General features: G+C 35.4%; 1 protein-coding gene across 1 annotated transcript in view; it reads right to left on the reverse strand.

Annotated features, from left to right (window-relative positions):
• Positions 1–3,384: 3,384 nt before the first annotated feature.
• Positions 3,385–17,276, reverse strand: part of LOC142231476 (uncharacterized) — an 83,341-nt gene continuing 69,449 nt past the window's right edge. The window contains exons 12-19 of the mRNA XM_075302085.1: positions 11,397–16,917; positions 11,171–11,291; positions 10,739–10,979; positions 8,293–8,385; positions 7,971–8,067; positions 5,465–5,630; positions 4,692–4,843; positions 3,385–4,385 (exon numbers count right to left, since the gene is read on the reverse strand). Coding sequence (XP_075158200.1) covers positions 4,262–4,385; positions 4,692–4,843; positions 5,465–5,630; positions 7,971–8,067; positions 8,293–8,385; positions 10,739–10,979; positions 11,171–11,291; positions 11,397–16,917 — 6,515 coding nt within the window. The 3' untranslated portion in view covers positions 3,385–4,261. The remainder of the gene's footprint in view (positions 4,386–4,691; positions 4,844–5,464; positions 5,631–7,970; positions 8,068–8,292; positions 8,386–10,738; positions 10,980–11,170; positions 11,292–11,396; positions 16,918–17,276) is intronic.

The raw sequence follows: 17,276 nt of genomic DNA on the forward strand, positions 1-17,276 counted from the left end.
CCCTAAAGGTAGGTATTAAGTTCGAGTTTAGCCGCTAAAATCATTTTTTCACGATTACTTTTCTTTAATAATACATTTTAAGGAATACAAACTTTGTGAAAATTTGCTTTGGGCTTTTCCCCATCAAGTTAAAATAAAATTTGCAACAAATATGTATAATTTCATGTATTTTTCTTACTTATTTAGTTTTCACTTTAGCGATTTTAGCGGCTAAACTCGAACTTAATACTCACCTTTAGATGAAGTCAAGATATGACTGGAATATGTTTGTATTCATATATAGTTTTGATTATTTTGGAAAAAGTAACCATGGAAATAAAGTGATTTTCATTTCGAAAATCGAACAGGGACACTAACTTCGGGAACAGGACGTTAACGTAACGGAATCGTACGAACATTTAAGGCTTGGTTATGCATCTAAAAATGTAGCGTAGCCGTAACATAACGACAACGTATAATTTTTTTTTGGCGATTAGCCAACTTGACATCAAGAACTGGCAGGAAAAAGTTTGTTTTTTTTTTTCATTTAAAATGAACTTCACGAAAAATATTAATTTCTCATTTAAGGCCTGGTTATGCATCTAAAAATGTAGCGTAGCCGTAACATAACGACAACGTATGATTTTTTTTTTGGCGATTAGCCAACTTGAAAAAAAAAATACCAACAAACTATCAAGAACTGGCAGAAAAAAGTTTATTTTTTTACATTTAAAATGAACTTCACGAAAAATATTAATTTCTCATCGTCCATTTTAACTGAAACCAACACATATATGTTCACGCTAATCGCATTTTTCATCGATGGCGCTTGTTTTTTGATCAGCTGATACGACAACGACACGTAAATTTTTGTTTTTTCTGAATCCTACGACACGCTTACATTGTGAAAACGTTGGGTAATCGTTTGTATGGGCTGTCGTATATCAAAAACAAACAGCTGACACGCCACTCTTCGCTTACGAGCCGTATGCATAACCAGGCCGTTATTCGAAAGAAATGTAGTTACACTTAATATAGAAATGATGAAGATGTTTCACATTCACATTTATCGATAACCCAATTTTGTTATTTGAGTATATGAAAGTAAATTTTCATTCATAAATATATGGTGACCGAATCCTCATTTTCATTTCTCGAGTATTTGTTTCGAAATCATGATCTTATTGGGACACCCAAGCTGGCATGACAAACATTATATTTTAGTTACAATGTTTAAATTATTACAAATTTTCTGTAGCAGAGCGTACTCGTTCATTAATGCTTTTTTTCATAAAAACTTTTAAGAATTTATTGGAGATTTTAGGGAGGAAATTTTAATTTAAATTGGGGACAAGAGCCACAAAAGCAAAAGTGACCACGTCCTCAGTTTTAGTGGCTCTTTAATGTTCTTTCGGTTTATGTGATGGAACCTATGTGTTTCAGCCGTTGAAGAGCACATATAAATTCGATATGCTAAATATCAAGGAATTCGAATGGTCTCACGAAATAACGCCTCAATGAAAATATATAAGAATGTCCTAAAAATTGGTGTATTTTTCCACAATGAAATACATCCTTATATCAAATATGAAGTAAAGCCCAAAAATATGAAATAACCCCCCAACGGTATATAAATTACATCCTCAACAGTTTGAAAAGAAGGCACAAATGTAGGTTTTAACACTTATTTACACATTATTTGAGTTAAAAATAATTACACAAAAAAATATTATTCAGCCATTGTTCAAGTACAGTTGGTTTCAAATAACCCAAACTAGCAAAAACAAGTATATACAGCAGTAAGTTCGGCCGGACCGAATATTAAATACCCACCACCATGAATCAAATATATTAGTTTCCTTTGAAAACTTTTCGTCGTAGCGGGTTACTTAATATAGAGTGGTTGATGATAGATATTCTCCTAAGCAAATCGGTTCAACCAGAACGCTTCCCGAAGATAAATTTAAAGATTCTACGTATGAAGACTAGATCATCTTCTGGATATGTTTCAAATGACGTATTGATTTGAAATCTAAATCTGTAGATTTTTACCCCCATTATTCAAATGATTAGAAGAAGTAAAATCTGGAAATTTTACTTTCAGTTTCAAACAATTTTCATGATCAGTGCGCCTTCTATACCCCCAAGAAGTGAAATCGGTCTATATGGAGGCCTTACCAAAAACTACGGTTTATATTAGCCCAAGGAGTTAAATCGGTAGATCAGTCTATATGGACACACCTAATTGTGCTTCTAAAAAACCTAAAGAATCCAGACCCCTAATCGAAGGACAGGTTAATAAGGGGGATATATCAAAATCTGTACCGATACACAATATATTCGGAACAAATTTCAGGCAAATTGGATAAATACTGCGGTTTCTAGAAGCCCAAGAACTAAAATCGGGAGATCGGTCTATATGGGGGCTATACCAAACCATGGACCGATAGACACCATTTTCAGCACACCTATTTGTGGTCCTAGATTTACCTCTAGATTTCAAATTGTAAATACGGTTTCTAAAAGCCCAAGAACTAAAATCGGGAGATCGATCTATATGGGGGCTATACCAAAACATGAACCGATAGGCACCATTTTCAGCACACATATTTTTGGTCCTAAAATACTTCTAGATTTTTAATTTCACTCAAATCGGATAGAAAGTACGGTTTCTAGAAGCCGAAGACCCCAATTCGGGGGTTCGTTTTATATGGGGGCTATATCAAAACATGGACCGATATAGGCCATCTTCGAACTTGGCCTGCCTGCAAACAAAACCCCAATCTGTAACAAATTACAGGGCGATAGCGTCATTATTGAAACCTGTAGTGTCATTACAAAAGGCAGACGGACATGGTTATATCGTCTTAGAATTTCTCCCTGATCAAAAATCTAATTACATAATTAAAGACTTTTGATAATATTCTAAAGGAGACGATACAAAACTTTGTGCAATTTTGTAGTTGCAGGCAAATCTTCGCCATTTTCAGCATTTTGTAAATTGCGTGGCCTAAAATTGCATAATCTTTCATATTACCATGTAGTAATAATTGCGTTGTCCGACATACGTAGTCGTTACAGTTCGTCTTCATTTATAAAAAGGTTTTGGTTTGATTTTTTGAGTGGTGTACGAGGTTCAAAGGGACTAAGTGCATTATATGGTTTTCCAAAGACGCTATCCTTAGAACCTAGGCCTTGGGCGATTTTCAATTAGTTCAAATGTTTAAAATCTATACCATATCAAAAGAAGTTGGCCGGGAATTTGGAAAATTCCCGCTTTCCTGGAAATAGTCCGGGAAAAATTCTAATATTAACATACTTGCCTTAGTTCCTATCGCATTAAATGAAAATTATTGAATAAATTATTGAATTATCCTTTGAATAATACACGACACAAAAGCATAATTCTCTTTGAATGTTAATATTTTTATTGATTTTCATTTCTTATATATTTAAAAAAAAATTAGTTCAATACATTGTTTAAAAAAATATTTAAAGGAATTGAGCTTTGTTTTATATAGACCTGAAATAGATAAACAATCCTTCGTTTATGATTTTTATTTTTCATAATTACTATGTAATTATTTATAATCAAAGAAGAAGAAAATATAACCAAATATATTTTTGTTTTGTTTTGTTTTGTTTTGAGGGTTTATCTGTTGTTGATACATTTCATCAACAGGTTAGTAGAAAAGTTATAGAAATACATACAGATATATTTATAGCATTAATAATTACAGTAGTATGAGTATCTAAATTAAAAATATAGAAATTTTATATATGAATAATAGTAGGGACATTCACAAAAATTGTATCACCAAACTTCCACCCGATCGTTTGATATAAAGATTTGACCGAGTGAATAATTCCTAGTGATATCAGTGATAACAACAAAGTAGTGGTCAACATTTAATATTTATCGATGAATCTCTTCAAAAATCGTGCTTGCATTGATTGCACCTCTCGATTAGTTTAGTATTTCTCGTTTAATAATACAAATAACAACAAATTATCATGACCCTGTACAGTTCACGATGGCCATGTACAATAATTTAAACAAATTAAAATAAAACAGAACAGAACTCGATTGACCTGATTATAGCAGTGTAGATACGAGTATATGCCATACAGATTATGGTATATGCGACAATAACTGGGTTAAAGTCTGGTTCTAGATATTATTGACAAATAATACAGATATACAAACAAGAGTCGTTGGTTGATTAGTAGAAGGGAAAGAAATGAAATATCTCATTGAAGGTTCTAAATAGAATTGGGGTGATTATTGGCAATTTCGAAAACGGCGATAGATGCTTTGTACATAGACAAAAACACATTTCCAATCGGGTCGTTTCATCACAACCATATCTTCAACATCTAATAGTGGGGCTATACCGGCTTTCTCACTGTAAAATAAAAAGAAAATACATAAATAAGAAATTCCATTTAGTTATATTTGATATACACTGAAAAAATATGAAGTGCGAAAAGTTATTGAACCAATAATTTCGTTTTATTTTTTAGTCTGCCGATTAATATACAATGAAATCTCTCAGAAGGGAACGCCCATATTTTGTACACACTTTTGGGAAGTGTTCACGTTTGAGAGGATAATTGTAATCGAAATATTTGCAATAACGAACATATGTTTTCAGTGTTATAAAATATTTCTTTATTATAAATATACTATAAAATTTAACTTTTTTACTTACTCAGCCACAGTGAAAGCTAATTCAAAATTTTTTCTTCTATTTTTTGGTGTTAGTTGACTATAATCGAAGGCATCTGGCAAGAAATGATGTATGAGGGCACAAAATGCTAAACCATCGACCCACGACGAACTAAAGTTGGTTATTTGGACATTCTGTAGAAAGTAAAAGTGGAAGGAGAATATTATAATAATAAATAAACGAATTACTAAAGGTATCTTAGTTTAATATATTGGAATTGAACAACAAAATAGCATGCATTTAAAAAGGCTTTTAGTTTAGTGTTTTTTTTTCTAGTTTGCTAGCTGAGTTAGAAAAAGAGACCTAGGCATTTTAGCTTGTTCCGACTCGAAGGACCTTTTTTATGTGAGTGTGATTGCTTTGCAGGTTATGTGAATGCATTGTATGTGGTCAGATCATTTGCAGTTGCTTTAGCGTTTTAATTAGCTGGCATAAGAAGAAGAAGGAGAGATTACTCCATTAGCGTATTTGCAGTTGATAAGTGTATGTCTGTTGAGTTATTGAGTAGCTCAAATATTTGCATTAGGGGCATTTAAATAATAGCAAAATATATATATATTAGAGAGAAATTTTGGGTTATTAAATTGACAAAAACAAAAAGTCACAATATAAAATCGTTTGGTTTAGGTCATAACGGTGTCTTGTTTTTTTAATAGGTGGTAGAAAGAAACAAAAACAAACGTTGTGGCGTAAGAGAGCGAGAGAGAGAGAGGACAAAAGTTTTGATTTCTCACTCATATAGCTGATATGTATACCTCGTATTCCTTAGTTTTTGATTGACACCACTGTAGAAGCTGTTCCTTGACAGTGGCAGCGCGTGCATTTAAAGCAGGATCGGTAAATTTGAACATAGGTGCATTACCACCAGCAGATGGTGAGGCTGAGGAGCCAGCACCAGGTGTTGTAGGAGTTGTTGGGGATCTGAACAACAAACGATTTTTGTTTTTATAAAATACTTATATACTTTTACAAAATAAAACAATTCTAGAGAAAATGAATTCCTATATTTTCAATTTAACATATTTTGTATTAAATGAATTTTTGGTTGTTAAATAAAATAACAAAGAGAATTCTACAAATGTTTTGGTATTTGGTAAAATTTTTAGAATCGTGTAGATTATCATAAAAACATAGTTTTCATTTATTCGTTATCTATCGCAATGATGGTAAATAAATTAGGATAGAAAAAATGTTCACAGGAAACAGAGACTCATCTACTGCATTAAACTAGTATAGGTTTTGTTTTAAAGATATCTATCAAGAATCTACAAAGGTGTCTGTCGTGTGAGTACCAGAGTTTGCTAACAGAATTATGTATGTGATAGGTATCTGTTTTAGAAAGTTCTCTATAATGTTAAAAGATGTAAATGTTGTATATTAATCATCTACATACTTATCTACAGGTAAAATGAAAGTATGCAATTTTTTTTTACAATTCATTTGTTATTTCACTTTTCAATGTGCCCCAATCACCAGGAAATTTTTAAAACGTTTTTATATGAAATGAAAAATATGTATTTTAACAGTGTGAATTCGTTAATTGACTAAAAAGTTTTGCGCCATTTACAAAAAACTTCACGCGACTACACCCATAAGCAGCTAATCCTCCATGGAAGGAAATATACGTTTATTTACAACATTTTCAACTATACATGTGTGTATATAAAATAATGAAAATATATTAATATATTTACATTTTCATGTAGTGTTAGATTTTAATTGTCATTTAACAAAAAGTAACAGCTTATTTCTGTATGTCGAACGAGCTTTAACGATCTATTGAAATGCACAGAATCAGCAGATTTTTGGTTATAAATTCAGCTGCTTGTTCCCATTTCAGTTGATCGATAGAGCTCGGTCGACATACAGAAACAGGCTATAAATTGAAGATGTGGGTAAGTCAAATTGAAGAACAAATAATAATTTCATGTTATCCTGCTTCTCTTACCACCATTGTCATGAAGCTCCGTTAGTGCTACGTTATCTAACGAACTTTTAAACCGTGATATCTACATATCTGTCATCTTGCGTATATATTCCATATGCCAGTTAGAAAATTAAGTGCTGAACATTTTTCAGTTAAAGTTAACCGGAGAAAATATGTATCCATTTTTCTTTCTGTTAACTGGCAGTTAAAGCCTAACGAAGCAACATGAAAATGGCTCAAAAAAGGCTGTTGCTGTTAGAAAAAATCTGCTAAAAACAGCACTCGATGTTTGCTGTTTTGTACTTTGCGTTGAAGTAAAATTCTAAGTGAGGTGATAGTTAGCCTAACCTAACTTAGGTTCTAAATTATTTCCCAAAGTATTTTCAAAAAAAGAAATAAAAAACAAAACAAAAATAGTTTCTGTATATTTCCGATCCATAATATTTTGCTTAACATAATTTAATAACGTCAACTTAAAAAAAAATGTTTTATACAAATGAAGTACACAATTTTACTATAATAAAAGTTCACAATTTATTAATGTGGGTGAAGTGTACTTAAATTACGTTCTTAAGTTTCTCAAACGAGCAAATTGTTCTTAAATTGTGTCTGTCGTGACCTTCATACAGCGCTACAGACATTTTATCAATTTGCAATTTATTTTTAATTCGAAATAATATATTTTAAACAACAAACAAAAAAATTATGTTTAATAATTTTTTTTTCAAATCGACAAAAAAAATACTAATTATTAAATTAGTACAATAGTTTAGTTAGAATTTTCTCAAAAAATAACAGCAAGAATTAGAATTGAACTCGTAAAACTGGGTTTAAATATAATCATTAATATAACATAACAACAACGGGATTTCTTGTTCGCTAACCTATTGTATTGCATTTTAACTTACGTTTTCGTCGTTTCGTATTCGCTATCAAATATTTCCCATGGAGATAATTGTGAGCTCGCCGCACCGACAATCGCCGTGGATGTATTCTCACACTTGAGCCTAGTAAACATCCTATAACTGTTATGAATATCACAAGCAACTACTCTATTGAATACTCCTACTCTCTTTAATCAAATTAAGTTTCTCTCAATCTTAATAACGGTTTTCATACATACTCATAAATAACTCTGACAAAGGCTATTACTAATCAAATAAATACTAGGCTTGCATTGCATATTCCCCACCATTTACAATATATTTCTTTACATATTTTTGCATACTTTTAAATCAACGAATTCACACTTTTGAATATGATAATATTTTTAAGAGTAACTAAAATTTTTATTATGTATGAGAAAAAAAACAAGCATGAAATATATTACTCACTTTGTTGACTGTTGAGAATTTTGTCTATCCAATTGTTTGAATTTGGCGAAAGGTGAAACGGTGTTTGGTCCAGTTCCACTCACTGTACGAGTTGTAACTGAAAACATAAAATTAAAAGTTAATTAATTCCTCTGGAAAATTTTTTTTTTTTTTTACTTTAGATTACATTTACATTACAACCCAACCAAATTCACAAAGCATAGATTGTTAAGTAAATAGTAGCGATTCTATTCTATTCATTCATTTAAGAGCCTATGGTAATTCCTAAAGCTTGATGAAAGAAAGTGGGTATATGAAGGTGGGTTTGTGAATTACACCTTACCTTTAGTAGTTGTGGTTACAACAGCACCATCTTTACCCTTCGTTTCGGTTTTTTCGGTTGTCGATGTGGAAGACTGTTGCTGTTTGGTGGCATCTGTGAGGGATAGACATGAAAAAGGATGTTTCAGTAATGAGTGTGAATCATTTGGACATTGTCCAAATGAGTATAAATATAATCAAGACATAAAATCATGCAACATATATAATTTTTTTACAATTTTTTCTAAACATTTAGACACATAAAAAAACATTCTATGAAACTCTAAATACATAGTATGTACAAAAAAAAAAACGAATATTTATAATATTTATAACAATTTTCGGGAGTGTTAGGGAAACCTTTGTGACACTACTTTTTGAATAAGCAGTGCAACAACATGCAAAACATGGCTCTTTTTGGGGTAATATTAACAAAATTTTTAAACAAAAAAAAAAAAACAAAATCGGAGAAATTTATATTTCCCTCCGAGGAAGATGATCAACAAAAAAAAAATAAACATATTTCAGAAATTCATGCTAAAGCTAAGCCCCTCTGGTCAAATATATGTAGGCTTAAGGGGGATATGCTGTTTTGTTGCAGCTTGTCTATTTACAAGATTTTACAGAAGGAGGGACATCATGGTTGAAACTTTTCTAGATTATTAATGAATACTTTTTCTTAGTTGAAAATCAACGCAATTTGAAAAGCATTTTGTATTTTGATTTATAAATCCCATAATATTATAAACTAGAGGTCTGCACAATTCCAGTTGTAAATGCAGAGTACACGTGTACTTGCTACATGAGTACATCTATTTGAAAGAGTCGCAAAACTATTGGTACACATTTTGATGAACACCAAAAGCCACGAGTAACTTCTTGTTGCTACTCTGATGTCTTCACTACCAACAAACACATATTCCTCTTTCTCTCTTATTGAAGTGTACTCAGAGTGATCACCTCGAGTATGTTGCGAGAACAAAACTTCATAGAGTACTCCATGTACCAAGTGCAGTTTCAGAAATACAAAATACAGTTAATCTCCATAATATATGTTTTGGTTTATTATAAAGAACGGCAAACGTTAAGGTAAGTGTGTGACATACATAAATATATGAAATATGTGATATACATACATATCTATGATTAATAATAATGGAAAGTTTTGCTTCGCACATCACTGAGAAATACTTGTGGTACCACGTGAAGTAAAGAGAATCCATCTTGTACTTTTTCTCAAGTACTTACATTTTTATTGTTCCTTTTTTTCGGAACACATATTGTTTCGGATAAGTACTTGGTGGTATTTGACAAGCAAGTGTTCTCTTCACTTCACTACTTGCGCTCTGAGAGAAAGACAGTGTATATACTATATTCGACAACGAATTGCATACATGTAGTGAAAAGTTATTCGATGCAGACCTCTATTATAAACGATGCTTTCGATGGTATATAGTCCAATTAGTAATTTAGCTTGCGACATTTCAGGAGATGAGGAAATTAGTTTAAATTAATTGTATGTATTAATTTACCAATTTTGAGTTTTATATTCGTTCCAAATGAGAATTTCTAACAATTCGTTTTACAGTACTACAAATATCTGTTTATGAATTCCAGTTCTAAGTTATGGTAAAAAATTTGCCCTTTTCTCAACCTATACTGGTAGAAAGTTTCGTTATATTAACGAAATGTGTCACTAAAATTGATTCAAAGAAACAATTTTTTAAAATATAACGAAAAATTTCGTTTTAACGATTAAATTATTAACATGTTTGCTTGGAATCAGCTGTTTTGTTGGTAGGATATATTATAATTGTGAAAATTTTGTATAGAGTTTTCTTTAAACCCTATTGCTGCTACTCTTTGTATGCAATTATGTTTTTTTTCGTTGAATTGAGCTTTTGAAAAAATAATACAATTTAACAAAAATCAAAAAAAATTGTGCAATAAAAATATGTTAAACTTAGGTTCAGTTAGACGATGGATAATTTCAATGTCAACAACTTTAGCTTGTATGGAATCAGCTGTTTTATCGAGACGATAAATAATAACAAGACATTGAGAAACCGGCCCTAAGGTTGTGATAACTTCATTCTTAATTTCGTATCTTATTGCAATTTTGGTGTTAGAAATCTCAGTGATTTTGTTGTCTTTTTGACCATTATCTATGTACAGCAATTTAATAGTTTAACAAATATGGGTTAAGGAATTTAAGGCGATTTAATATAAAGAAAAAAAAAACGAGAACGAGAACGAAAAGAACTGCTTGTTATGGGCATGTAGAGATAAACGAATGATACAAGCAAACGATAACATTGTTATCATTTATCGATTGGACAGATTTACATGCGTCATTAATGTGAATGTCGCGTTACTTGCGTTGGACATAGGGGACATAGTAGATTTGCGGCAACGTTTGGCACTGGTAAAACACTAAGCGGATAGTGATTTGTTTGCTTTCAACTCACAAATTTGACTGGCATGGGAGACTTTTTGTTTAGGACACATCCTGTGATTGTTCACGTTGTACTTATCGCTCTTTGCAAGAGGACGACAGTGCCAGCGATAACAAGAAATCGATAACTCAATACAACTTTTGAGACCGCCTGATGATTGTAATAGGACACGAATGTTTTCATTGCCTTCGTTGCGATTATTACAGATGATCATTTTGTGTTCGTTCGTTTTCTTCTTTTTCTTCCGAAGAGTAATTATTTATTTATTTTTTTTTTTTTTTGTTTTACTTTATTACTAATAGACAACATGAAGTCCCTCAACTTCTGTTTAAGCAAATTCTCCGTCCATTCGCTTGAGGTCTGTCCATTGTGTCGTTAATGTCAAGAGTCGAGTATTTTGTAACGAAACTAAACAAAATGGTGGTAACCAAAACTATAACTAACTGTACAAAACTGTAGATGCTGTAGAGGTGATGATGATGACGGTGACGGTGATGACACAGACAGTCGACCTATAACAAGGCTCTTGATGGGACAACACGAAAGTATAATCACTTTGGAATGGCTGGTATTTATTTGTTCATAATCGGCATGAGATGTTGGTGTTTTTGTTGTTGTTGTTGAATATGCCGGTATTTGTTGAATGAAAAAATGTCCATATTGAGATAACTATGATCCCATAATCAATTGCTCGAAAGCATCTTCAACATTACTTTCATCAAGGAAACTCAGATTGGATATTTGGGGCATTGTCGCACTTCGTGCCAAACCTCCTTGAGATGTGGGACCAACATTGGAACCCATCGATTTTCTACTGGCCGATATTTTTTCACTAGTTTTTGTTCGGTTTATGGTTGATTTCTTGGTCTGCTGCATATAGCTTTCTTCGTGTTGTACCGGCGATTTTTGTCCCGAGAAATAGGCTGCAACAGTTTTCTGTTTCTCCGTTGCTTCGGTCTTGTCAACGCGAGCCTCATACATTTTTGGGAACGATAATGTGTGTCCTGACTTGGTTCGTCTCAGCTCATTGGCTGGTGGCGGGGCAAATTTGTGCGTTGACGCTGTTGTGTGCTGACTTTGCAAGTTTACGATTTGATTCCACGAATCGGACTTGCTGAGTTTGTTGGGTCTAACCACAGGTTCAAAATGAGATCTATTCTCTTCGGGTCGTCTGGTAGACAATGAAGTGAAGGCATGGATATTATTAAAGACAATATTCCTTGGTATGTAATCATCGTCAGGTTGAGGTGTTGATGGTGTTTCCACAACTGTGGGTTGTGAGCTGGATGTGGTTGCGTGCTGTTGCGTTGTCTTAAGAATTGATTTGCTGGATGTTACCTCGAGGCTTTTGGTGTGTACCGTACTTGAAGATGACTTATCAGTATTTGATAGAGGACTCTGGTAAGAGTTCGGTACATAATGATGACGTTGTGGTGGTCCAAACTTTTTTAGGATGGGTTGGTTTTCGTCTTTCGGCAACGAAGACTTTACTATGTCTGGCGTTTCAGAAGGAGCTGATGATTTGTACATTTCCTGTGCTTCTATTGTCATTTTTTGGTATTCAAGGGCACTTCCTAAACTTTTACGCCTTGACTCGGCATTTAGGCGTTCACTTTGTTGTTGCACGATTTTCGTTGCAGCAGACTCTTTCAAAACTCCTGTCTTTTGTGATTTGTGAATTGGCAGAACTGTCTGCACATCGTGATAATCTTCACTTACAGTCTTCCTCATGTTCGCTAATACTTGCGTTTTATTTGCAACCTTCTCATGAGATTTTATAGTCGTTGAAGTTTTCTTGGATTTGGTGGCAGTGGTTTGAGTTGGTTGTGATGAAGCCACCACATTGGAAGGTGTGTGATTGACAGTTGTAGAACGATGTTGATTGGTTAGCCCTAACGATGTCACTGTCTTCTTTTGTGCAGTAGTTTGGGAAGAAATATTGGGTTTCTGAGTAGGAACACTTGGCGACTGGTTGACCATGGGGTGTGATTGTTGGGAAGTGCCACTGCCATACGAATTTTGTGCTACATTATTATACTGCGGAGGCATAACTTGCGTTGGCGACAAAGGAACTTTAGGCGCTTGTGCAGGTTTCTGGTATTTGGACTCTGAACTACCAAGTTTTCCAGATGATGCCGCTTTGTTATAATTGTATTGTTGTGATTTCTGTGTATCTTCTGCCATGGTCATGGGTTTTTTAAGATTTGCCGGTATGGAAGGTTGACTCATATAATGCTGAGGTTTGTCATAGAAATTCTTCGATTCTTCAGGTCTAGTTCTTTGACTTTGTGTATTTGGTGCAAGTGATGGCTGACTCGTATAATGAGCAGGAGTCTCGTAGTAAGGCTTTCCAATGGCTTCATCGGCGACAATGGGATTGGAAGTCCAATTTGTATTGGGAGAAGGAGCTTGATTGGCATATGTCATTGATGCTGTAGTTGAACTAACTGTTGAAGTCTCACTAATATTTCTGGATCGTCTTACGGGCACAATGTCGTTTACTACTTTCTGACCGTACGAAGAATGTTTACTGTGGTCTTCATCATCAGTAGTATCGTCCGTGGGATATGTGACGACATATGAGGTTTGCATCTCACTAACATAGGTGGTTGGAGAAGGTTGACGTGGACTATATCCTTTGGGACTTGGATTAGTAGACGTAGGTTGCACGGGTATACGTTTGGCCAAGTTTTCTAAACTCTTATACATGGCTGGTTGCTTTTTAGGTTGCCCATATGAAGCATTGGGGTTGTAGGGAGTTGGTGTAGCTTGTTGTTTTTGATTATCAAACATTGGTTTTCTATTCGATTCGAACTTAGTTATATCCGGAAATAGAGGTTCAACCATGGGGGCTTGATAGGAACGTCCGTCGGGAGAAAGACACGTTTTTGGTGATACAACAGCTTCGGGACGTTTAGTGACTCGCGGTTGACGCTTGTTATCGCGATTGGAGGAGTTTCCAATATTTTTCATGGTAGACAAAAGACTCTTTGCCTCCTTTGAATGTTTACCGTATACCTCGTCATCACTCATATGACCAGTTCTACGACCTACAGTAACAGCGGTTTGTGATTGTGGCTTAGCCATTACCTTGCTAACAGCCCGATATTCCATAAGATTTTCAGTGTCGAGGTCATCATCAGTATAGTCGGTATTTTGTTGTAGGGCATGTACATTTGGACTAATGCTGTTGCTGGGACTCATGATATCGTAGTGTTGCTGCTGCATCACGTGTTCCTGGTGTGGCGGCTCATATGTTGGATTTGCATTTGTTAGAATCAATGGAACCGCTTGGGGATTAGTTAAAGAATCCTCACGAGAGCGATAGCTATCTGACTCAGAGACAGCTGTGGGCAAGCAAGGATAACTTAAATATGTCGGCTTCGAAGTCCGATTGTTGTAAACAAACGAAATGTTGGTAGGTGGAGGCGGTGCATACGATGACAACGTGTTTTCCACTTTAAAATCACGATGAGCGCTGTATGGATCGGTTGCATTGGGTAGTGATGGTCGTTTCTTATAGTCATCATTTTGTGAGACGTTAATATTCGACGAACGCAGAGAATGATGCCTTTGCAACAAGGGACCATTACTGTAGTTATCATACTTCGAGCGTTCTTCAAACTTATTTGCCTTATTCCTAAAACTGGTCGAGTCTACAGTTGGTTTGGAAGCCCAAGGTAAACCAATTGGAGATTTCGAAGATGGTGGAGGTGATGTAATGAAGGAATCGTCAGGCCGTTTAGGATGGTGGCTATTCGGTGACAGAGGATTTGACCTGGGCGATACTACAGAAGCCGCCGATGGAGCTTGCCAACTGTGGGGACCTGTGGGTAGTTGTGGTATTGGTCTATAGATGGGTTTTGGACTGTGTTCGCCATTGTCGATAGGTCTAAACACAGATTGTGGAGCATGTTTGAATTCGTTAATGGGGATGGGTTTGGGGACATTAACGGCATTAGCAGCTGCCGCCCTTTCATTACGTTCTCTGATCTCCCGCTCATAATACTCTCTTTCCAAACGTTCTTTTTCCAATCTCTCTCTTTCGTAATACTCCCTTTCCAACCGTTCTTTTTCCAGTCGTTCACGTTGTTGTTGTTGGCGTAAATGTTCTAGCTTTTCTCGTTCTCTTCTCTCCATTTCCATACGTTCGTATTCCATCTTCATTCTACGCTCTTCTGCTTGACGCTCGGCTTCCTGTTGAAGCCTTTGTACAATTTGTTGATTCGTGCTGATATAATTCTCTCTGGCGGGAAGTGTTTGTTTATTACTCTGTTGGCTTCTTGGGTGCATGTGACCAGGAACTTGGGGAGGTTTGGCTGCTGTCACTGTAGTGCCTCCTGCTTCGAAGGTATGTTTTAATGAACCAAACTTAGTCGTCCAATTTGAGACGGATCTTCCATTGGCCCAACCCAATCCTGGTTTGTCACTTTGTTTGTTAATAAATGCCAAGAATTTACGATCATTCTCTGTCTTAGGTTCAAATGGGGGAACTACATTTTGCACACGCTTCTTCACTGTTGGGTGAACAGCTCTTTTGAGACCAATAAGCTGAGATTTATCTTCCGCCTCAGAATCTGTATCCATGTCGGAGTTGAATCGCTTAGCCTTGGATAAATCGATGGTATTTGCCCGTTTCATAAGTATTTTTTTATTTGAAAATCTGCTGAATTTGGACGATGAATCGGGCGAATCATTTTCAACGTTCACTTTATCCATAGGATTTTGTGTGTAACTGTTTGCTATATTTGAGTCTGTATTGAGACCAAAACTAACAGAAAAATCTCCCGATATTGGTCTCCTTTTTTGACCATTCGAAGCAGATGGAACTGAGTTATGTATAGAATTTTGTACATAATTCTCATTGAGAAAATTATTCTGTTTTATTGACTGTTGTTGGCTTAGAATGGTTCCTGTAGATGCATTCTTTTCCAATGGAAACCATTGAGGTGGTGCCATGTGATTACTTCCCTCAGGAGTTGTTGAATTTGATATATTCTCCATGATTTGCATATCTTCAATGAAGCGACGGGCATCGGCCAACTCTTCACGAATAACACCAACCGTATGGCGATCTATACGGTTGCGTCTCTTGGCAAATCTTTGACGACTCGAACGATGTGCATCGGCCTCTGGCGATGAGGTTTCCCCATACAAACCATCATTTCCATCCAATTCCGACATTGCTGCTGCAATTTCGGCTAATTTCTCGGGCGAAGTTAGGCCAGCTTGTAGACGTCCTATTAGAGCCAATAAGGCTTTCCTTTTCTCAATCTCCACGTTGATATCTTTTCCTTCTTTTAGGGAATTTTCTAAGCGGCTCAAGGCGCATGTAACATCGTCGATAATATTTGAATCGCTTTTCATTTGCAATTGGTCACGGAGACCAGCCGCAATGAATCGCAAGTCTTCACCACTCTCTGTACCGGAGTCTTCTTTTTGAGGCACACCTAGACGATCTACTTGTCTTTGCGAACTTATGCTACTACTGTTACCTAAGTCTAATGTACTACCACTAATATTGTCTGTCCTGCCTGCAGTCACTGTCACAATGGGAGGGGGATTTTGAGCACTGGCCGCCGCATAGGCCTGTGCGGAAGAAGAGGAGCTTTTGTTATTCGAAGGAGCAGCGTGCATATTACGATCACTACTTAGTTTAGATGCTGTCGTTGTTTTATTATAAGTACTACTACTATTTTTGGCCAGCCTTTGATTATTAGCTTGGCTGGATTGCATCATTTTTTGTTGCCGCATTGAATCTTGGTGCTGAGTGAGCTTGTCGGACTCACCCTGTTCGGAGGTTTCACCTGAGCCTTCGGTTTTTACGGTGAGTTCTTTTTCTATCACAGTTTCAGATTCGGATTTCTCTGTCTTCTCCGAATCTTCACTAGTATTGGGTTTTTCTTCTTCAGAACACGTTTCAGAAGGTGAGTCAGTTTTGTCTGCCGCCGCTATAGGTGTGGCTTTTTCCTGCTTAGTCTCTTTGACCACCTCGGGAGCTTTGGCTTGCTTTTCTTCGACCTCTTCTTCAACCGAGCTGTCGTCAGTTACCTCCTCTTCGATTATTATTTCTTCGTATTCACTGGCACTGCTTTCGCTTCTTTGAACAGGCGATGTCCCGTCGACGCTTGTTCCAGCAGCTGTAGATTTTTCACTGTCTTCTTTGCCTGTCTGTGGGCAACTGTTCTTTTCTAAATATAGGAAATTTGTGAGCGTACGATTAAAATTTGATTTTGTAAAATCGAAAATAACAAACGATAACAATAACACAACAACAAGAAAAAAGAAAAGGAACATGATGATTTGATTTTTGAATTTGTTTTGATTGTCTTTTAGCGATTCTGAGAAGAAGGCTCTCGTCAGCTGTGCCTTACTCTCAATTTGTTTATTTTTGTTTTGCTTTTTTTGTTTATCTCACTCTCTTTGTGGTACGGGGCCAAAATCGAACGAACAGTGAATGTTAAAATGATTCTCAAAAATTAGATGTATAATTTTTTTGTCTTCGGTGCGGTTGTTGGTAGTAGTAGGTGATAATAGTGGGTTTTGGTGG

Source organism: Haematobia irritans, chromosome 3 (genome assembly GCF_050003625.1).
Source record: "Haematobia irritans isolate KBUSLIRL chromosome 3, ASM5000362v1, whole genome shotgun sequence".
NCBI lineage: Eukaryota > Metazoa > Arthropoda > Insecta > Diptera > Muscidae > Haematobia > Haematobia irritans.